The sequence below is a fragment of the Pan paniscus genome, chromosome 20, assembly GCF_029289425.2.
Source record: "Pan paniscus chromosome 20, NHGRI_mPanPan1-v2.0_pri, whole genome shotgun sequence".
Taxonomy (NCBI): Eukaryota; Metazoa; Chordata; class Mammalia; order Primates; family Hominidae; genus Pan; species Pan paniscus.
The window spans coordinates 64,865,883-64,887,915 of record NC_073269.2 but is presented as its reverse complement, the minus strand read 5'-3'; the positions used below and the strand labels follow the sequence as shown (position 1 = coordinate 64,887,915).

The 22,033-nt window shown below is 48.8% G+C and overlaps 1 protein-coding gene and 1 pseudogene across 1 annotated transcript; one reads left to right on the top strand and one right to left on the bottom strand.

Moving 5' to 3' along the window:
- The first annotated feature begins 7,738 nt into the window (after positions 1-7,738).
- LOC117978479 (protein capicua homolog) lies at positions 7,739-10,465 on the top strand (annotated as a pseudogene).
- A 1,001-nt stretch (positions 10,466-11,466) lies between these two features.
- On the bottom strand, positions 11,467-21,737 carry LOC117976979 (chromosome alignment-maintaining phosphoprotein 1-like). Its single transcript, XM_055103984.2, has 5 exons — positions 20,469-21,737; positions 17,312-17,513; positions 16,188-16,378; positions 14,071-14,128; positions 11,467-13,977 (listed from the first exon to the last, which is right to left on the bottom strand). The coding sequence occupies exon 5, from the start codon at positions 13,899-13,901 to the stop codon at positions 12,744-12,746; it is 1,158 nt and encodes a 385-aa protein (XP_054959959.2). The 5' UTR covers positions 13,902-13,977; positions 14,071-14,128; positions 16,188-16,378; positions 17,312-17,513; positions 20,469-21,737; the 3' UTR covers positions 11,467-12,743.
- Positions 21,738-22,033: the final 296 nt, after the last annotated feature.

Here is a 22,033-nt window from a genome sequence, read left to right as displayed (position 1 = left end):
TACATATATATGTTTATATATTACATACATATATATATGTAATTGTAATTACACATAATGATTAGGGAAATGTCTCATATTCTATATATATAGACAGAAAGAGAAAATATATGAGGGAGAGAAAGAATCTTTCCATCTCCTTTGAGTTCCACGGTGTTGAGAGTCAGGACAACTACAATTGCTTCATCATGCCTGCTTGCAATTATAGGGCTTTTGAACCATTTGTTCCCTCCTTAGATATCCTCATTTTTTTCAGATTCTTGCTTAGGAGTCACTCCTCCGTGGACCTCCTCTGACATATTAAACATTGCAGTCCATTATAAGCTGCAAGAGGACAGGGATTTTTGCCTGTTTTATTCCCTACTGTATCACCAGGGGCTACAGCAATATCTGACAAACAGTGGGCATGTAATGAATATTTGTTAAGTGAAGTAATAAATTCAATCAAATCACATCACCTGTTTAAAGCACTTCATTGGCTTCACATTGCACTTAGAATAAAGAGAAATTCTTTTTATACAATATAAGTTCCTGCAGAATGCAGACACTTTCTACTTCTCCAGCCTCTTTTCAACTCCTCTCCTACTAGCTTCTGTATTTAAGCCACATTAGACCTTTCTTCAGTTTTTTATATAGACTTTGTTGCATCACACCTCAGAGATTCTGTACATGTTCTTCCTCCTGCCTAGAAAGGATCGTCCCTCCACTTTCGCCAACTAATCCCTGCTCAACTTTTCATCTCAGCAGGAGGCCCATTCTCTTTGGCAATCCTCTGGCCTCCAGCCCATTTATTATATACTCACATGTCAACATGTACTTCGTACAGCATGTAACACAATTGCACTTTTATATTTTTACAAATTATATTTCCCATATTGAACTGTAAGTCTCCTGAAAGGAGGAATTTTGTTCTTGTTCATCATCAACTTTTTCAACATCCAGTGCACCATTTAGAACTTAGATGTAGTCAATACAGGTTTGTGGAATGAAAGAGGAAAAGAAAGAATTAATATTCCTTTAAATTAGGATGGCAAAGCTCGTGTATAGAAAATTGGCTAAGTTGTGGTCCATTCATATTTGCTCCCAATTAAGGAGCACAGCTATGAAAAGGAAGGCTTCAAATTAATAACCAATAGATTTTTTAAAAAAGAAAACTAGCCAGGTACTGTGGCTTATGTCTGTAATATCAGCATGTTGAGAGGCCAAGGCAGGATTACTTGAGCCCAGAAATTCCAGACCAGCCTGAGAATTTGGCAAAACTCTGTCTCTACAAAAAATACAAAAATTAGCCAAGTTTGGTGGCATGTGCCTGTAGTACCAGCTACTTGGGAGGCTGAGGTGGAAGAATAGCTTGAGTCTGGGAGGTCAAGGCTGCAATGAGCTGTGATCGCACCACTGCACTCAAGCCTGGGTGGTAGAGTAAGACCCTGTCTCAAAAAAAAAAAAAAGAAAAATCACTAAGCAAAATAAGACATGTGAAGGATCATGTCAAAGGTAAGAAAAATTAGGGGAACATTAAAAGCTTTCTTCCCAAGCCACTAAATCAACTTGATTAACAAAATTACCACCTGATTTAGCATTAGAAAATTACATTACATATCAAACATAAACCCATTAATCAAATACTAAAGAAATTTCTGAGTTAAATGGTATAATGTTAGCTTATGCCAGAGCTGACCTTGAAAGACTGTTCAAGTATGGCTCAGTGTGATTGAAAGTTCTGTGTGAATACGTTTTTGGAAAGATCCAACAGCAACACCTTAGTGTATGTTTTTGAAATAAAATGTATCTGAGTAGCAGCAAAGTTATTCTCAAATTTCCATTTTATAGCTGGAGATGTTATACCGTGACATATATGATAGGACCCAATATGGATTAATCCCTTTTAGAAGTCAATCAGGAAGAGGGGAGCAGTTAAAACAGTTGCTTAGTTTACAAACATTAGAACAATTTTCTTATTCACACCATCTGATTATTGTATTTTATTTTTTCCCCAACGTTTAGACTACACAATGAGTTAAGAATGATAAAAATAAGCTCACCAATATACTATGTACATATTTACCAAAATCTGTGCATGCTTATACATATAAACACAGCTGATAATTTATTAGTTAGGCTCATTTGTAATTTTTGTCACTATAGACAAGTTTTTTATTTAAATTGAAGATTAGTATACATTTTAAATGATTAGTCAAAATAAAAAATCTAAAATGTGCTCTAAATACCTCTTAGGTCAGAAAAAAAAAGTCAAAAGCTAGAATATAGAGAAATTAAGAAATGCCCTAAATTTCTAATCTGACAAAAATTCATACGAGATTGAAATATTTTAATGGAAAATAGAACAGAACTAATCATTGAAGAAATTATAGAAAGGAAACAAAATAAACAGATTATATGGAGTATTTTTAGAAGATAAGTAAATAAATTAATATACTAGGAAAAAACAAGGGAAATATAATTGATAAATAAATACAGGTAAGAGTTCTTCTGAAATAATGATAAAATAGAAAATCTCTGTCAAAACTAAAAGGAAAGATGCATAAATATATAAATAAATGATAAAACGATGTTGCATACATATATGACTTTTTCAGAATCAAAAAATTTAAATTTCTGTAATAAAATTTAAATGTTTATAAATTTAAAAAACTAGAAGAAAGAATGTTGACTGTTCACAATACAAATAAATGACAAATATTTGAGGTGATGGATATGCTAATTATCCTTATTTGATCATTGGACATTGTATACATGTATCAAAATATCACTCTGTATCCCATGAATATGTACAATTATTTGTCTCAAAAACAAACAAAAGATAATGGGAGAATGTTGAAAACTCAGAGAGAAGAGCAACTCTCACAGATAGGGATCCAGATAACATTAGCAGCTGATTTCTCGGTAGAAACCTTGAAGGCCAGTAGGCAGTGGATTATATATTTAAAATAATGAAGAAACCTGTCAATTGAGAAATCTATAGCTGGAAAACTTATCCTTCAAAAATGAGGGAGAAATTAAGACATTTCCGGATTTTTTTTAAAAACTGAAAAAAAATCCATTTATCCCTCAATTTGCCATTCAAGAAGTGTTAAGTCCTTCAGGTTGAAATAAATGAACTCTAGGCAATAACTATATAAGTAAATAAGCAAGCTGTATGAATATACAAAGCTCTCTGGTAAAGGTAAATACATAAACAAACATAAAAACAGTCCTATTGTAATTTTGGTTTCTAACTCTGCTTTTTATTTTCTACATAATTTAAAAGGCAAATGCATAAAATGTAATTGTTAATCTGTTAGCTGGTATACAATGAATAAAGATATAATCTGTTACATCAATAACATAAAAAGAGTAGAGCTATATGTATAGCAGTAGAATTTTGGTATGTGATTGAACTTAAGTTGAAATAAATTCAAATTAAAATGTTATAACTCTAGGATGTTATATGTAATTTGCATAGTAACCAAAAACAAAATATACATAGAATATAAACAAAAGGAAATGAGACTAGAAACAAAATGTGTCACTACAAAAAAATCAACTAAAGATAAAAAAGAAATAATTGAGAAAATGGCAAAAATCAGTAACTCTGACGTATTAAAACTTTCCATGCTACATAAATCTGAAAACTCTATTTCACATAAAACTGGAGCTGAAAGAGACAAATATTTACCTATGAAGTTAAAAGTTAGATAGGGAACAAACACTAATTTTTTTTAGAAAAAATTCTAAAAAGAGTAAAAGTATGCCTTATACTACCCCAATTTCATGTTTTACAGCTCTGGGAAAATAGAAAATAAAATGTTCTGTTAGCATGAATCCCTCTGTGCCCCCAAAAAACCCTATGGATTGCATCATTATTACCTAAAAAGTCTATTGTCAAATGCAGCAGAGTGATATTTTTTTACAAGGTAGATATTAATTTTAGATATGGAATAATATTGGTGATTTCAATTTTATAACACTGGGTTAAGATGAAAGAATGAGAAGATAAAGGTCCCTCAGCAATATAACTCACAAACATGTTCAGAAGCAGTAAGAAGTTACATTAATTATCTTTTGAAAGTCAATAATCTACATCTTTAATGTATGCATATAGCATAGCTAATGTACTATCGCTGGGTCCATTTATTCAATGAATAATTGCTGCTATGTGTCAGACATTTTTCTAGGCCTAGGAATGGATACATAAGTGAACAAAGCAAAGATTCTGGTTCTTGTAGAGTTTCCATTAAAAGACCATTTAGTAAAACTTTTCTTCCCCCAAATTATAAAATCTGTAAGATGATTTAACAACATGTGTAAAAGTCATTGTGGGCCAGGCACGGTGGCTCATACCAGGTGTGGTGATTCATAGCACTCTGTCACCCAGGCTGGAGTGCAGTGGCAAAATCTCTGCTCACTGCAACCTCTGCCTCCTGGGTACAAGCGATTCTCCTGCCTCAACTTTCTGAGTAGCAAGGACTACAGGTGCACACCAACACGCCTGGCTAATTTTTGTACTATTAGTACAGACGGAGTTTCGCCATGTTGGCCAGGCTGGTCTCGAACTCCTGACCTCAAATGATCCGTCTACCTCGGCCTCCCAAAGTGCTGGAATTACAGATGTGAGCCACAATGCCTGGCCTTATTTTCTACAACTTTGGTAACTTTAGCATATACCCCAAATCTGTAAGACATAATATTATAATTCAAATGCAACTCATGGCTTCTCATTGTACTCTTTCTCTAGCTTTTGAATTATTTATTCTAATACCAGTTTTAATTCTGACACAAAAGCATGGGAGTTCTAATCAAAATCAAACCTTTTATCATAAAAACTATGAAGAAATTATGAGTAGAACTTAAAAAGGAAAATAGGCCTATTAATTAGATTTGTCTTTGTAGCATTTAACTCTATAATAAATAACATAATATTTTATGCCTATGAGTACCCAACAAAGCCTCCAGCTTCTATTTAGATATAAAATGTAAAAGTCACTACTGGATCCACAAGCAAGACTATAGTAAAGAAATTTCTCCACCTAACCAGCTTCTTTTACATGATGTTACATGTTTCTTTTGTTTTTTCATTTTGGCAAATATTGATTGTCATCTTCGTGTTTGTCTATGTCCTAAGTGCTGGGATACAGAATCTGAAAAGATGGACACAGGACCTGCCTTCAAGTTCACCTTTTTTTTTTTTTTTTTTTTTTTGAGATGGAGTTTTGCTCTTGTCGCCCAGGCTGGAGTGTAATGGTGAGATCTCGGCTCACTGCAACCTCCACCTCCACGGTTCAAGTGATTCTCCTGCCTCAGCCTCCCAAGTAGCTGGGATTACAGGTCCCAGCCACCACGCCTGGCTAATTTTTGTATTTTTAGTAGAGATAGCGTTTCATCATGTTGGTCAGGCTGGTCTCGAACTCCTGACCTCAGGTAGTCGACCCACCTCGGCCTCCCACAGTGCTGAGATTACAGGCATGAGCCACCATGCCCTGCTAGGAGTTCACACTTTAGTTGGGGAAAATATACAATAAGCAAGCCAATTTTCAAAAAGAGAACTGCAATTAGAGTTAAATGCTACAATCTCACAGGAAGATGGGATGTAGAATGATAAGGCTCTCAGAATAGTAAGAGAAACTATTGCTTCTTACGATGTTTGTCTTTCTTTGTATCAGTGCTCAGCTGAGTCTGCAGTGCTTCAGAGGCAGCTTTCATTTTATAAAAATCTATGATTTCTCCTTCCAGTTGTTTTTTCTCTTCCTCGAGCTTCCTTATCTCCTCCTGTTGAATCATTTTAAGATGCTCGAATTTGTCCTGCAGCTGTGAAACCAATGTGCAGTTGTGACACCAAAGCAGTGTGGCTGAACACCCAAAAGAATATGCTTTTTTCTGATTATCAAACAAACCCAAATCATCACAGTAGAGCACGATCTTAATAACAATCTCAAAAACTCAGGAGTAAACACTCAGATATGGAATTTTTCTTTTCTTTCTTTTTTCCTTTTATAAGATGGAGTCTCACTCTGTTGCCCAGGCTGGAGTGCACTGGTGCAATCTCAGCTCACTGCAACCTCCATCTCCCAGTTCAAGTGATTCTCCTGCCTCAGCCTCTTGAGTAGCTGGGACTACAGGCATGCACCACCACTACAGGCGTGTGCCACCACACCTGGCTAATTTTTGTATTTTTAGTAGAGATGGGGTTTTGCCATGTTGGCCAGGCTGGTCTCGAACGCCTGACCTCAGGTGATCCTCCCGCTTTGGCCTCCCAAAGACTTTTTTTTTTTTTTAATATAGAGACAAGTTCTCAGTACGTTGCCCAGGCTGGTCTCAAACTCCTGAGCTCAAGTGATCCTCCCACCTCAGCTTCCCAAAGTGCTGGGACTGACTGGATGCAGTGGCTCATGCTTGTAAACTCAGCACTTTGGGAGGCCAAGGTGGGAGGACTGCTTGAGCCCAGGAGTTCAAGACCAGACTGGGTGATATAACACAATAGTAAACTTCAACAGGAGAGAGAATCTGTAAACTTGAATATAGATCTTCTGAAATTATCCAGTCAGAGGACAAAGAAAAAAAGAATAAAAAAGAGAAAAGAAGGTTGGGTGTGGTGGCTCAAGCCTGTAATCCCAACACTTTGGGAGGCCGAGGCAGGCAGATTAAGAGGTCAGGAGTTCAAGACCAGCCTGTCCAACATGACAAAGCCCCATCTCTACTAAAAATACAAAAATTAGCCAGGTGTGGTGGCACACACCTGTAGTCCCAGCTACTTGGGAGGCTGAGGCAGGAGAATCGCTTGAACCCAGGAGGCGGAGGTTGGAGTGCAATGTGAGCCGAGACCATACATTACACTCCAGCCTGGGTGACAGAGCATGACTCTGTCTCAAAAAGAAAAAAAAAGAGACAGAGAAAAGAAAGCCAACAAGACACCATTAGGCAAACCATTGTCAGGTTATGGGAGTTTGAGAAGGAAAGTAGAGAAAGGAGAAGAAAGCTTATTTAAAGAATGGCTGAAAACTGCCTAAATCATGGGAAAGATTTAGACATCTAAATCCATGAAGCTTAAAGATTCCTAAAGAGGTTCAAACCAAATAGATACTCACCAAGTCACAATATAATCAAATAGTCAAAAGTTAAAGAAACTTTGCAGGTCAGGACAGAATCGAATAATACATTCAAAGTGCTGAAAGAAAAAAACTGCCAGCAACTAATACTATGTCTGACAAAGCTGTCCTTCAGAAAGAAAAAAGAAATAACGTGTTTCCTCGACAAACAAAGCTGAGGGCATTCAGGACCACTAGGTCTACCTTAAAAAAATGCTTAACGGAGTTTTTCAAGTAAAAATGAATGAAGTTGGGAGCGGTGGCTCATGCCTGTAATCCCATTTTGGGAGGCTGAGGTGGGTGGATCACCTGAGGTCGGGAGGTCAAGACCAGCCTGGCCAACATGGCAAAACCCCACCTCCAGTAAAAATACAAAAAATTAGACAGGTATGAAGGCCACTGAGATTGTGCCACTGCACTCCAGCCTGGGTGACAAGAGTCAAACTACATTTCAAAAACAAAAAAACAAAACAAACAAAAAAAAACAAAACTTGAGGCCTGGCCTTCTGCTCCTCTCCAACCTCCCCTTCTCTGGGCCCAAGCCACCTTGGCTGAGGAGGGGGCGAGGAGGTGTGAGCCCCTGCCAGGAACCCCCTGCCCGGACCAAGTACTTGGCCCCCAGTCCTGCGTTCAGTGAGGCCTACCATGGCGTCAGAATGTTCGTGTGGAGGATTGTGGAAGGTCACTCTGTGGCCGTGTTCCCCTGGTACTCCATCCCCTTCCTCACCCCTCCCTGCAGCCATACGAGGCCCAGCAACCTGCCAGTCACTCAGTGGCCTCCAACCAGAGAAAACAACCTGCCAAGTTGGCAGCTGTTGCTCATGAGCGTCCACCAGGTGGGACAGGGAGTGTTGACCCTGGGCGGCCCCCTGGAGCCACCTGCCCTGAAAGCCCAGGGCCCGCAACCCCACACACTTTGGGGGTGGTGGAACCTGGTAAAAGCTCACCTCCCACCATGGAGGAGGAGCCCTGGGCCCCTCAGGGGAGTCCCTGCTGGACAGTGAGACAGAGAATGACCATGATGATGCTTTCCTGTCCATCATGTCTCCTGACACCCACTTGCCTCTACCACTCAGATGATGTCAGGCCCAGTACCTCAGTGCCCTGCGCAAGGAACAGGACTCATCTTCTGAGAAGGATGGACGCAGCCCCAACAAATGGGACAAGGACCACATCCGGTGGCCCATGAGTGGCGGTCATGATCTTCAGCAAGCGGCACCAGGCCCTGGCGGGGCGCACCAGGGTCACCCCAACCAGGATAACCAGACTGTCAGCCAGATGCTGAGCGAGCGGTGGTACACCCTGGGGCCCAATGAGATGCAGAAATACGACCTGGCCTTCCAGGTGAAGGTGGCCCACTTGCAACAAGGACCGAAAGAAGTCCAGCTCAGAGGCCAAGCCCACAAGCCAGGGGCTAGCAGGAGTGTAACAAGGGCTCGTGGGAGTGGAGCGTATCAGAGACGGGCACTGCCACTGCCACTGCCCCTGGGGTGTCCTCTGAACTCCTGTCAGTTGCAGCCCAAACACTCCAGAGCTCAGATACCAAGGAGCAGCTTCTGTGGGGCAGAACGGCTGCACACAGTCAGGGAACCTGGCTCAGCCTGGCCCAAGCCTTCTCCCACAGCGGGGTACACAGCCTGGACGGCAGGGAAATAGACCATCAGGCACTACGGGAACTGACACAGGTGGTGTCTGGCACTGCATCATACTCTGGCCCAAAGGCTTCTACTCAGTATGGAGGTCCAGGCCACTTTGCAGCCCCTGGTGAGGGAGGTGACCAGTGGGCAGCCCTGCTGCTGCCCACCTGAGCTGCTCATTCCCAGCACATGGCCAGTGAGGACATAGTGAGTGACAAGGAGCACACGGTCATCCATGAGGAGGAGGGGGTGATGATGTCATTGCTGATGATGGCTTTAGCACCACTGACACCGATCTCAAGTTCAAGGAGTGGGTGACCGACAGAGTGGGGACAACTCTGGGGAGGAGCCAGAGGGCAACAAGGGCTTTGGTGGGAAGGTATTTGCACCTGTCATTCCTTCCTCCTTTACTCCTGCTGCCCCTTGCTGGATCCTGAGCCCCCAGGGTCCCCCGATCCACCTGCAGCTTTTGGCAAAGTCTATGGTCCCACCCTGTCCTCCTCCTACACATACTCGGATGCTTCCTCCTCAACCTTGGCACCCACCTCCTTCTTACTGGGCTCAGGAGCCTTCAAAGCCCAGGAGTCTGGTCAAGGCAGCAGAGCGGGCCCCCTACGGCCCCTACCCCTGGGGATGGGGGCCCAGGGACGCCTTCCAAGGTGACCTGTTTCCTCCCAATGGATCCTGCCACCTTCTGGTTCAAGAGACCTGAAAGTGTGGGCGACCTGGAGCTACCAGGCTCCTCAGTCATCAGGGTCCCTCCCAACACTAAGGCTTTCCTAGGCAGGAGCTGAGCTGAGCCACCCTGGGGGCAGAGCCTGAAGAGAAACTGACTGGGCTTTCGGGGTCGGGGCAGAGGGAACCCCACGGACATGGATCCCACACTGGAGGACCCCACCACGCCCAAATGCAAGATGAGAAGATGCTCCAGCTGCAGTCCAAAGCCCGACACCCCCAAGTGTGCCATGTGTGATGGGGACAGCTTCCCCTTTGCCTGTACAGGTGGAGAAGCTGAGGACAGGCTCAGGGAACCGGAGACCGAGAAGGCGCTGTCCTCTTTACTGCACGTGCCCTGGACCAGTGCCGGCCCTGATCAAGCAGCTCTTCCAGGCCCACTGCTTCTTCCTGTCCACTAGGCCACAGCCGCCCTCCAGGCCCACTATGCACACATCTTCCCCTCCAAGGTTTGTTCTGCCTCTGCCCTGACTCCCAGCCCTGTGGGGGTCCCGACCGCACCTCACCTGGCTCAGACTCTTGACGCTGCCCTGGCTGCCCCACCACTGCCTCTGCCCGAGAGTCACGTGAGGCTGAGAGTAGGGGCAGGGGCAGCAGTGGTGCCAGTTGGGGGGCGGTCCAGTGGGAGGAGCCTCAGCCTCGCGGGCTGCTCCGTGGGACTGATGACTGCATGATCTTCTGGGCACCTCACGGATCTTCAACTGCAGGTGAAACGGATGCTAGTGGTGGGTGCAGGGCCGCTGGGAGCTGCTGCATGGTTCCCAGAGGCTGGACTGCGGCAGGTGCCAAGTGAAGCTGCTGGGGCAGCATGGGCAGAATGTTCTGCACACAAACCTTGGAGAAGATGATGTGTGCATAGCGGGTCCACTGCTGCTGCCCCTGCCCTGACTCCCAGCCCTGCCTGACCCCACCTCAACCTGCTCAGGCTCTGGTGCAACCCTGGCTGCCCTGCCACTGCCTCTGCCCCAGAGTTGGGGCCTTGACAGCCTGGTTGGAAGGGGACACCCCAGCCCTGCCTCGACACCTGGGGGTCTCCATAACTACCACAGGCAGGTGGGCAACCCCAAAGATCCCAGGACTCACAGTACCCCCTGAGAACATGGAACGTATGTGGGGGTAGCAATGGAGGGCAGGATGGTTATCTTCTCCCAGGTAAAGCCATTTAATCCTTTCAGTTTGGGACGGAGTAAGGCCTGCCTCTTTTTTTTTTTTTTTTTTTTTTTTTGAGACCGACTCTTGCTCTGTCGCCCAGGCTGGAGTGCAGTGGTGCGATCTTGGCTCACTGCAACCTCTTCCCGCCGGGTTCACGCCATTCTCCTGCCTCAGCCTTCCGGGTAGCTAGGATTACAGGTGCACGCTACCACATCCGGCTAATTTTTGTATTTTTAGTACAGACGGGGCTTCATCTTGGCCAGGCTGATTTCGATCTCCTGACATCGTGATCTGCCTGCCTCCCCCTCCCAAAGTGCTGGGATTACAGGCGTGAGCCACCACGCCTGGCCAAGGCCTGCTCCTCTTATCTATACCCCCTACCCCTGCAGCTGTGCTGGGGGAAAGCTGGGCAGTTTCCCTCCTCCAAGCCCCTGTACATACCATGAATTGTGGGACCTTCGGAGCTTTTCACTTTTCGGAAAATAGCTCCTGCTGGGGCTACAAGATGGAGTGTGAAGAGGGCCTTGGGCCACAGGGAGGTGCCTGTGGACTAGGGGGAGTTCATGCACCCCTTCTTTCCCCAGAGGGGCTGGACTCAGGTGAGTATGGGGGTGGGGGCTCCTGCACTTCAACACAGGCAGCGGGAGGGTTTTCTCCCCATTCCCTCTGCACTCCCAACTTGAGCTATACTTTTTAAGAAAGTGATTCACCCTGCCTTTGCCCCCTTCCCCAGAACAGAACACGTTGATCATGGGCGATATTTTTCATTGTGCCAAAAAGTTGCCATGACAGTCATTAAACCTGTTTAACACCAAATAATAAGGAAAATAAAATAAAAAATTCGGGCATGGTGCAGAAACTCACTCCAAATAAATTACCTACCAAAATATATAATGGTGGAAATATTCCAAAATTCAATATTTTGGGATTTATACACAAAAGATAAACAAATTAGAGGCCAAGAGGCTGCCGGAAGGGAAAAACGGGGCCTGGAAAGGCCATTGTGAGGAATGAGCTGGGCCTAAAGAGGCCACTGGCAGGCAGTAGCTGGACCTGCCGAAGTGGCCGAAAGGCAGGAGCTTTGGACTGGGGAGGCCGCAGTGAGGCGAGAGCTAGCTGGGCATGGAGAGTCCGCTGTGAGGCCGAGGCCGAGGCCGGGCCCGTGCAGGCCTTCGAGAGGCAGGAGGCCGGGCCTGCAAAGGCCGACTGGAGATCAAGTTCTGCGCCTGAAGAGGCTGCCAAAAGTCAAAAGCGGGGCCTGGGAAGGCCGCCGAGAGCCATGAGCTGGGCTGGGCCGAAAGAGGCCACTGGGAGGCAGGAGGAGCTGGGCCTGGAGAGGCTGACTCGAGGAAGTTTTGCACCTGGAGAGGCCGCCGAGAGGACGGAGCTGGGCCCGGGGAGGCCGACTTGCTGCTCTTCCAGGCCCACTTCCAGGCCGACTTGACGACGACTTGGGCCTGCAGAGGCCGCCGGGAGGTCCAAGCTGGGCCTAGAGGAGCCCACCGACCGGAGGCCGTTTGGGGCCTGCAGATGCCATCGGAGGGCAGGAGCTGAGCCTGGAGAGGCCACCGTGAGGCCTGAGACGTTGTTGGGACCTGGAGTCGGCCCAGAGTCCGGCCTGGAGATGCAGCCGGGAGGAAGAGCTGGGCCCGGAGAGGACGCCGGGAGGCTGCAAGTGGGTCTGAGAGGCCAACTTGAGGAGGCCTGGCCTCCGCCTCCCGCATGGCCCAGCTGTTCCTCCTGGCTGCATCTCCCGCCTCCCAGCAAACAAGCTCTTTTGGCTCAGCTCCCGCCTGCGTTTGTAGACCCCGAAGTTTCTGCAACCAAGCTCTTCAGACCCACATCCCTTCTCCCAGTGACTGAACAGTCCCAGCTCCGGCTGGAGAAGGGCGTCTGCAGACCCCGCTGTTGCCTCCCAGGGGAGTCTCCAGGCCCAGCTCTTGCCCCACCGCGACCTCCGAGGCCCAAGTCCCTGCCTACCTCCCAGCAGCCCACGTGCGACCCTGCTCCTCCCTCACGGTGGCCTGTTGAGGCAGGGGCTCACGCTGACCTCTGTCCGCGTGGGAGGGGCCGGTGTGCGGCAAGGAGCTCACGCTGACCTCTCTCAGCGTGGGAGGAGCCAGTGTGAGGCAGGGACTCACGCCTCTGGGCAGGGTGCCAGAGTCATGAGTTGGGCATCAACAGGCCACCGTGAGGGAGGAGCTGGGCCGCACGCGGGCTGCTGGGAGGCAGGCAGGGACTTGGCCCCGGGAGGCCGCCATGGGGGCAAGAGCTGGGCCTGGAGAGGCCCCTGGGAGGCAAGGGCGGGGCCTGCAGAGGCTGTTCTCCAACCAGTGCTAGGCCTGTACAGGCCACCAGGAGGCAGGAAGTGGGCCCTCAGAGCTTGGCTGGAGAAAGTTCGGGGCCTACAAAGGCGGTTGGGAGCTGGGCAGGAGTTGAGCCAAAAGAGCTTGCTTACTTGCTGGGAGGCAGGGCCGAGAGAGGCCGACTTCAGGACAACTTGGGCCTGCGGCGGTCGCCGGGAGACCCAAGCTTGGCGTGGAGGAGCCCACCGACCGGAGACCATTTGGGGCCTGGAGATGCCATTGGAGGGCAGGAGCTCATCCTGGAGAGGCCACTGTGAGGCCTGACCTGGGCCTGGGGAGCTTGGCTTGAGGAAGCTGTGGGCCGACCAAGGCCGCCAGGAGATGGGTAGGCACTGAGTCCAAAGAGGTTGTTGAGAGGCAGGAGTCGGGCCTGGAGACGCAACCAGGAAGAAGAGCTGGGCCCAGAGAGGACGCCCGGAGGGTGCAAGTGGGTCTGGAGAGGCCGACTTGAGGAGGTTCTGGGCCCGGAGAGGCCGCCGGAAGGGAAAAACTGGGCCTGGAAAGGCCGTTGTGAGGAATGACTCCCATGGGCCTGAAGAGGCCACTGGCAGGCGGGAGCTGCGTGTGTAGAAGCTGCTGAAAGGTTGGGAGCTTGGCTTGGGGGGTCCACAGTGAGGCAGATGCTGGGCGTGAAGAATCTGCTGTGAGGCAGATGTTGGGACTGTAGAGGCCGACGGGAGGCAGAGGCTGGGCCTGGAGGGGCCACCAAGATGCAGGAGCTGGGCCTGGAGAGGCTGCAAAGAAGCATGAGCTGGGCCTGGTGAGGTCGACTTGAGAAAGTTCAGGGCCTGGAGAGAAGGCTGGGAGGCAGGAGCTGGGTCTAAGGAGGCCATTGTAACGATGGAGCTGTGCCTGTGGAGGCTGTTGTGAGGCAGTAGCCTCATCTGTGGAGACTGCAGTGACATAGGGTATGGGCCTAAAAAGGCCATTGTGAGTCATGAGCTTGGGCTGTAGAGGCTGACTGGAGAAAGTTCTGGGCCTGGAGAGGCTGCCGGGAGGTAGGAGCTGGGCCAAAAGATGTAAGCACATTTGCATTTATTAGGCACTTTATTTCCATTACTACACTGTAATATATTATAAAATAATTATAGAACTCACCATAATGTAGAATCAGTGAGCTTGTTAAGCTTGTTTTCCTGCAACTGGATGGTCCCACCTGAGCGTGATGGGAGAAAGTGACAGATCAATAGGTATTAGATTCTCATAAGGACAGCGCAACCTAGATCCCTCACATGCACGGTTCACAACAGGGTGCGTTCTCCTATAAGAATCTAATGCTGCTGCTCATCTGAGAAGGTGGAGGTCAGGCGGGAATGTGAGCAAAGGGGAGTGGCTGTAAATACAGACGAAGCTTCCCTCACTCCCTCACTCGACACCGCTCACCTCCTGCTGTGTGGCTCCTTGCGGCTCCATGGCTCAGGGGTTGGGGACCCCTGCTCAAGTGCATCCAAAACTACCCTTCCCACACCAGTCTTCACAGTGGTCAAGGGCAGCAACCACTTAGCTCCCTAGGCAATGTGCCTCAGCTGGCATTTCATCACAATCAACAGTAAGTGGTAGCTTGAGTCACTGTGAGGTCACCTACTGGAAATCACCAGCATCCCATTTCCCACTGGCAAAGAGCTCAGCACTGCCCCCTGGGAAACCAAACCTATGGCCAAATCCCATCTGTGTGGGTTTATCTCCTGGGACCCTTCCTAACATATTAGTCAGAGTCCAATCAGTAAGCATAAACCACTCAAAAGTTTAAAGTGGTAAAATTTAATACAGAGAATTATTCATTGTAACAGGTGAACAGCATAATGAGAGATTGGCTAGCACAAAGTAAAGAGAACTCTAGAGAATATAGGACTAGCCCAGGCCAGGCATGGTGGCTCATGCCTGAAATTCCAGTAATTTCAGAAGCTAATGCAGGAGGATTGCTTAAGGCCAGGAGCTAGAGACCGGTCTGGACAACACAGTGAGACCCTGTCTCTATCCAAAAGAAGAAAAAAGTTAGCTGGGAGTGGTGGTGCACACTTGTAGTCCCAGCTACTCGGAATGCGGACGTTTGAGCCTGGGAGGTCAAGGCTGCAGTGAGGCATGATTATGCCACTACAGTCCAGCCTGGTGACAGAGCAAGACCCTGTCTCAAAGACCGAAACAGCAACAATCGTTTACAGACAGAAAAGAAATAGAGCCAATAAGCTGAGGAAAGATGTTGAAATGTGACAAGTAAAGTGACATCAGTTCTTTTGTCTATGTAAAATAATCAAACAAAAAATGACTTACTAAATTATAATACCCTGTGCTGGCAAAGGTGCAGTGAAATGGGCACTTTCTTATACTATGAGGGGTGTTTAAATTGTGTATAAGCCTTCCAGGGTAAAGCCTGTCAATTTTTTAAAATAATGGAGACAGGGTCTCACCATACTGCCATACTGCCTCCTCCAACTCTTGGCCTCAAGCAATCCTCCTCTCTTAGCCTCCCAAAGTGCTAAGATTATAGCTGGGAGGCACCCAAAACCCTGTCAATTTACATCAAGGGTAATGAGAATGTCCACTCACCATGACTCACAGTAATCTTACTTCTGGGGAGACAATTCAATCTAAACAAAAGGTCATCTGTACACACACAGTAAAAATCTGGGAGTAACTGAAGACAGAGTTGGTAAGTGAAATAAGAAACAGTTATAAGAAATTAAACTATGGTATCAATAGGCACCTGGTAAAAGGTCAGTTGATGTTAGCTGCTACTTTTTTGTTGTTTTGAGACAGGGTCTCACTCTGTCACCCAGGCTGGAGTGCAGAGGCCTGATCATGACTCACTGCAGTCTCAGCCTCCCTGGGCTCAAGTGATCCTCCCATCTCAGCCTCCCAAGTAGCTGGGACTACAGGAACATGCCACCACACCAGCCTAATTCATGTATTTTTCTGTAGGGATGGTGACTCCCCCTTTGTTTCCAAGGCCTATCGCAAACTCTTGGCCTCAAGCCATCCTCCTGCCTCAGCCTCCCAAAGTGTTGCGATTACCAGTGTGAGCCACCACAACTGGCCAGCTGCTACTTTTATCAATATTATTATTACACTCAATTAAAAATTATTATTTTCAAGGCTATGCAACAGTATGTATCCTACAGCGTAATTGTAAAAACATATACAGTCGTCATCCCTCAGTATACAGAATTAGTTCCAGCCCCCCATCTCTGCATATACCAAAATCCATGCTTACTCACGTTTCGCTGTCACCCCTCTGGAATCCACGTATACGAAAATTCCAAAGATTAGTTGGGCATAGTGGCAAGCACCTGTAGTCTCAGCCACGTGGGAGGTTGAGGTGGGAGGATCGCTTCAGCCTGGAAGGTTGAGGCTGCAGTCAGCTGTGATAGCGCTACTACACTCCAGCCTTGGACAACAGAGGGAGACCCTGTCTCAGAAAAAAAAACAAAATAAAACAGGTTAGAAATTGTAATCTAACCCTAACCCTACCCTAATCCTAACCCTAACCCTAACCCTTAACCCTAACCCTTAACCCTAACCCTCACCCTAACCCTAACCCTAACCCCAACCCCAACCCCTAACCCTAACCCCTAACCCTAACCCTAACCCTAACCCAACCCTCACCCTAACCCTCACCCTGACCCTAACCCTACCCTAACCTCGACCCCGACCCTGAGCCTAACCCTACCCTGACCCCGACCCTGACCCCGACCCTGACCCCGACCCCGACCCTAACTCCGACCCTGACCCCGACCCTAACCCCGACACCGACCCTAACCCCGACCCTAACCCCGACCCTGACCCCGACCCTGACCCCGACCCCGACCCTGACTCTAACCCCTAACCCTGACCCTGACCCCGACCCTGACCCTCACCCCTAACCCTGACCCTGACCCCGACCCTGACCCTAACCCCTGACCCTGACCCTGACCCTGACACTAGCCCCGAACCCTGACCCTAGCCCCGACCCTGACCCTAGCCCCTAACCCTGACCCGAGCCCCTAACCCTGACCCTAGCCCTCGCCCTCGCCCTAGCCCTCACCCTCGCCCTAGCCATCGCCCTCGCCCTAGCCGTCGCCCTCGCCCTCACCCCAACCCAAACCCTAACCCGAACCCGAACCCTCACCCAAACCCGAACCCGAACCCTAACCCTAAGAACACCAGGTGTGCAGAGATGTGTTAGGGCAGGAGCTTGTGTCCTCCCTATAGACCTCAGACCTTCAGAGGAAGCAAGTCAACTGGGGCATGGCTGCCTCAGGGAGGGGCTTCCAGGAGTGTGAAAGGGTGGAGGAGTGAGGTCATCAGGGGAGAAGACACCCAGCCCAGATTCTGGAAGTGCAGCAGCCACAGCAGCACCCACCTTGTCTCTGCGGAGCCTGGAAGCACACAGGCTGGCTCCACTCGCTCCACTGGCCTGTGTCACACTCCTTCTCTGCCACGTCAATCTCTGGCATGGCCATCTGAACATGCAGCCTGGCCTCAGGGATAAAGCCACAGTCCAGCTCAAAGGCTTCAAGTAGGATCCAGGTCACCCCAACAATGTGATCCCTGTGCTGGGCCCGCTGTGGGTGTGGGGACAGTTAGCAGGTGGTGAAGGTAGGGCTGGGTCCCTCAGCCCTCAAGAATACACATATGCCCATGCTCACATAACACACATAGGAACACACCTGTGTTCACACAGGAACACTCAACACATTCACGTGCACACATGCACACACACGTGCACACACACACAGATAAGGCACACTCACACACAGAAACAGCTGTGTTTGACACATATGCACACACAGGCAAACATGTCTACAGGCACACTTTCACACTCAGCACACTTGCATGCACACTCATATACACAAGTGTGTGGACAGAAGCAACTCACCACACTCACATACACACTCATACACATAGGCATGCTCATGTGGATACTCACATATACAAACACAAGGCACAGACACACTCATCTACACTTACATACAAAGGGGAGGGGAGGAGAGGGGAAGAGGGAGGGAGGTAGGAAGGGAGGAAGGGAGGGAGCGAGGGAGGGAGGGAGGGGAAGGGAAGGAAGGAAAGGGAAAGAGGAAAGGAAAGGAAAGGAAAAGAAATGAGAAAAAAAAACTTAGTTTTGTTAATCCTCTGCTGTTAACTTTTTTGTTTCATTAATTTATCCTATTATTTCTCTGTCAAAACCACAAGCTGAACTCCAATGCCTTCTCTTTTTTTTGGAAATAAGGTCTCACTCTGTCACCCAGGCTGGAGTACAGTGGCACGATCACAGCTCACTGCTGTGATCAGTTTACTGAAAACAGCCCAGTCTCCCTGCCTGGCACACACTAACCAGTGGGTGCCAACTGATGTCAGTGTGACTCCCCCCATCTGATTAATATACCCAAAGACGGTATTTGTTTGTTGCTGTTTGAGACAAGGTCTCACTCTATCACCCAGGCTTCAGTGCAGTGCCACAATCATGGCTCACTGCAGCCTCAACCTCCTGGGCTCAACCTCAACCTTCCTGCCTCAGCCTCCTGAGTAACTAGATGTAGGGTCCAGCCCTACGGGGCTTAGGGGGTGTTCTCCCCATGTGCAGAGACAAGAGATTGTAATCAATAAAGACACAAGACGAAGAGATAAAGAGAAAACAGCTAGGCCTGGGGGAACACTACCATCAAGATGCGGAGACCAGTAGTGGCCCCGAACAGCTGGGCTCACTGATATTTACTGCATGCAAGACAAGGGGGCAGGGTAAGGAGGGTGAATCTTCTAAGTGATTGACAAGGTGAAGCAAGTCATGTGATTACAGGACAGGGGGCCCTTCTCTTTTAGGTGGCTGAAGCAGAGAGAGAAGGCAGCATACATCAGCAATTTCTTCTCTGCACTTATAAGAAAGATCAAAGACTTTAAGACTTTCACTATTTCTTCTACCACTATCTACTACAAACTTCAAAGAGGAACCAGGAGTGTGAGAGGAGCATGAAAGTGGACAAGGAGCGTGACCATTGAAGCACAGCACCACAGGGAGGGGTTTCGGCCTCCAGATGACTGCGGTCAGGCCTAGATAATATCCAGCCTTCCACAAGAAGCTGGTGGAGCAGAGTGTTCCCTGACGCCCCCAAGGAAAGGAGACTCCCTTTTGTGGTCTGCTAAGTAACGGTGCCTTCCCAGACACTAACGTTACCACTTGACCAAGGACCCTCAAGCAGCCCTTATGTGGGTGTGACAGAAGGCTCACCTCTTGCCTTCTAGGTCACTTCTCACAATGTCCCTTCAGCACACCGTTTATTCCTAGGTTATATTAGTAACACAACAAAGAGTAATAATAAAAGCTAATGATTAATAATGTTTATTATAATGATTGATAATTGTTCATGATCATCTCTATATATAATTATGACTACTGTTATTCTATTTTCTTTATTATACTGAAACAGTTTGTGACTTCAGTCTCTTGCCTTGTCACCTGCATAATCCTCAGCCCACAACTGGGACTACAAGTGCATGCCACCAAACCTGGGTAATTTTTTCTTTCTTTTTTTTGTACAGATGTGGCCTTACTATGTTGCTCCGGTTAGTCTCGAACTCCTGGCCTCAAGCTATCCTCCTGCCTCGGCCTCCTAAAGTGCTGAGATTACAGGTGTGAGCCAATGCAGCCACCCCAAAGGTGGTGTTCAAAGTTGATTTCTCATCCAACTCTGATTCTAGACTGAATAGCACAGACCCTCAAATGTGAGGTGCTAACTAGCAATCCTGGAATCCAGAGATATACCCATGATGGACAGCCCAGAGGAAGCCCCAGTGCTGGGGCAGAATCCACCTGCTCAGGTGCAAGAGGCCTAGCCACTTGGGAGTGTTCATCACATGCACATTATCTGAGGTTAGGTCTGGGAATGCCTCAGCCAGGTGTGCAGAGATGTGTATGGAGAGCAGGTGGGAGACATGGGCACCTGGACTCCCCAGCAAAAGCTTCAAGAAAAGCTTAGTGCAACCAATCCCCTGGGCTGTTCATAACAACTCCTGTCTGGTCCTGCAGGAGGGAGGTAGGCTCATATAGAGGCTTCCTGGCAGGGCCCTACAGCTGGAGACAGAGGCCACCCACCTAAGTACCTGCATCCTGCAAGGAGGCCAACTCATGCCCTGAAACCCAAGTCCTTACCCAAATGGATCACATCCCCATGGCTTTCCCATGTGCTGTCCCTGCAGGCCTCTTTCTGAGGGGCATCAGGTACCCCCCAGTCCTCCATCGTGGGATCTAGGGCCTTGTGTCCAAATGCCACCCTTTCCTTGGAATGAGCCCATATCCGTGGGAAAAAGAAAGTCTGGGGGCATGGCAGGAGTCCGGGGGAAAACAGCAAAAAGAAGGAGGACAGGGCAGAGAAAGCAGGGAGAGGGGAGGAGACAAGAAGAGAGAGGGAGAATGAGCACCCAGGCCTGGCCAGGGGATGCCTGCAACCATGCGGATACCCCACACCAGGGCTGGGATGCCTGGTGGGAAGAGCCCAGGTGTGCTTCCTCACTAGCTCACCTACCACAGGTCTGCTGTGGCAGAGCGTCATTTCAGAGGACAGCGTGGCAAGAAGCATCCAGGGCCCGGGAGGAACAGAGCTGGAAGGTGTGCGGCTGGGCAGTCCTCTCACTCAGGCCCACATTCTGCACTGCTGAGTCTCTTTGGGGGCTCAGCTGGCTCAATCTTTGCAGTCTACAGGATTGAAGGTCAGTGGAAATGTGAACAGAAAATAAGCAGGAAGTCCATCTATCCCCGCTAACCCTACCTCTGAACACACGGAATGCTCAGTGCAGTGGGAATAGGCTCCAGGAAGACCATGGAGGGAGATGCTGCACAGTGAACAGTGAACCTGGCTTTCTCATGGCCTTCCACTAGGTCACTGGCACACTGTGCTCCAAGGAGCCCCACGCTGTAATAAGTCACACTTGAGAGTTCATGGAAGCGTCTGAGAACCATGTATTTGAGATGGAAGTTCACTTGAAATAATAAATTAATGCAGATAAAAAAATATTGGGGGAATTAAAGGGCCGGGCACCATGGCTCACGCCTGTAATCCCAGCACTTTGGGACGCCAAGGCGGGTGGATCATGGGGTCAGGAGACCGAGACCATTCTGGGTAACACGGTGAAACCCCGTCTCTACTAAAAATACAAAAAAATTAGCCGGGCGTGGTGGCGGGCGCCTGTAGTCCCAGCTACCTGGGAGGCTGAGGCAGGAGAATGGCGTGAACCCGGGAGGCGGAGGTTGCAGTGAGCCGAGATCGCGCCACTGCACTCCAGCCCGGGCAACAGAACAAGACTCTGTCTCAACACCCAGGGTGGCCGGGAGTGCTGTCCAGGATGAGCAGCCCCTTGTAGGGAAGGTCGTACTGGGTGCAGCGCCCTCCACTGTAGAGCAGAAGTGCAGGAACCACTCCTGGAAGAGGCTCATGGTTACCCAGGCTTTTTTTTTTTTTTTTTTTTTTTTTTTGAGACGGAGTCTCGCTCTGTCACCCAGGCTGTACCCAGGCTTTCTTGTGCGAGCACCACACCAAGGGCAGGTTGGGCTTGAAGGAGCCCTTGAGGAAACACGGGTTCTCCGAGGGGTACCCCAGCAGGGCCTTCAGCTTGAAGTCGCCGGCTGCGTTGCCACCGAGCAATAGGGTCAGGAGGTCTCCGGCGGCTTTGACCCAGGGGCCGACTCATCTTCCACAGGAAAATGAACGTCCTCTCGGCAGGCGCTTACAGAGGAACCTGGGCTTATTCATGGTGAACACCAGCCAGAGCTTATTCATGGTGAACACCAGCCAGAGTGTGTAGCCGCCCTCTGGGATCACCCTGCGCATTAACGCTGGGTTCCTGCACGCTGGGTTCTTGGGCCGCTGGCCCCGATGCTGCTCAAGCTGTGGCGCGCCTTGAAGCCAGCGAATCACCCTCGACCGGCCCCGAAGCTCTCGGGCTAGGCGCCCTCGCCCTGCTCCTGCTTGCGGTTCTCGAACGGGCTGTGGGCTTTCTCCCGAATGAGCACCACACTGAGGGGCATGTTGCGCTGGCTCTGGTCCTCCATCCGCACGCTCAGCAGCTGCTCCATGTTCTCCATCACCAGGCT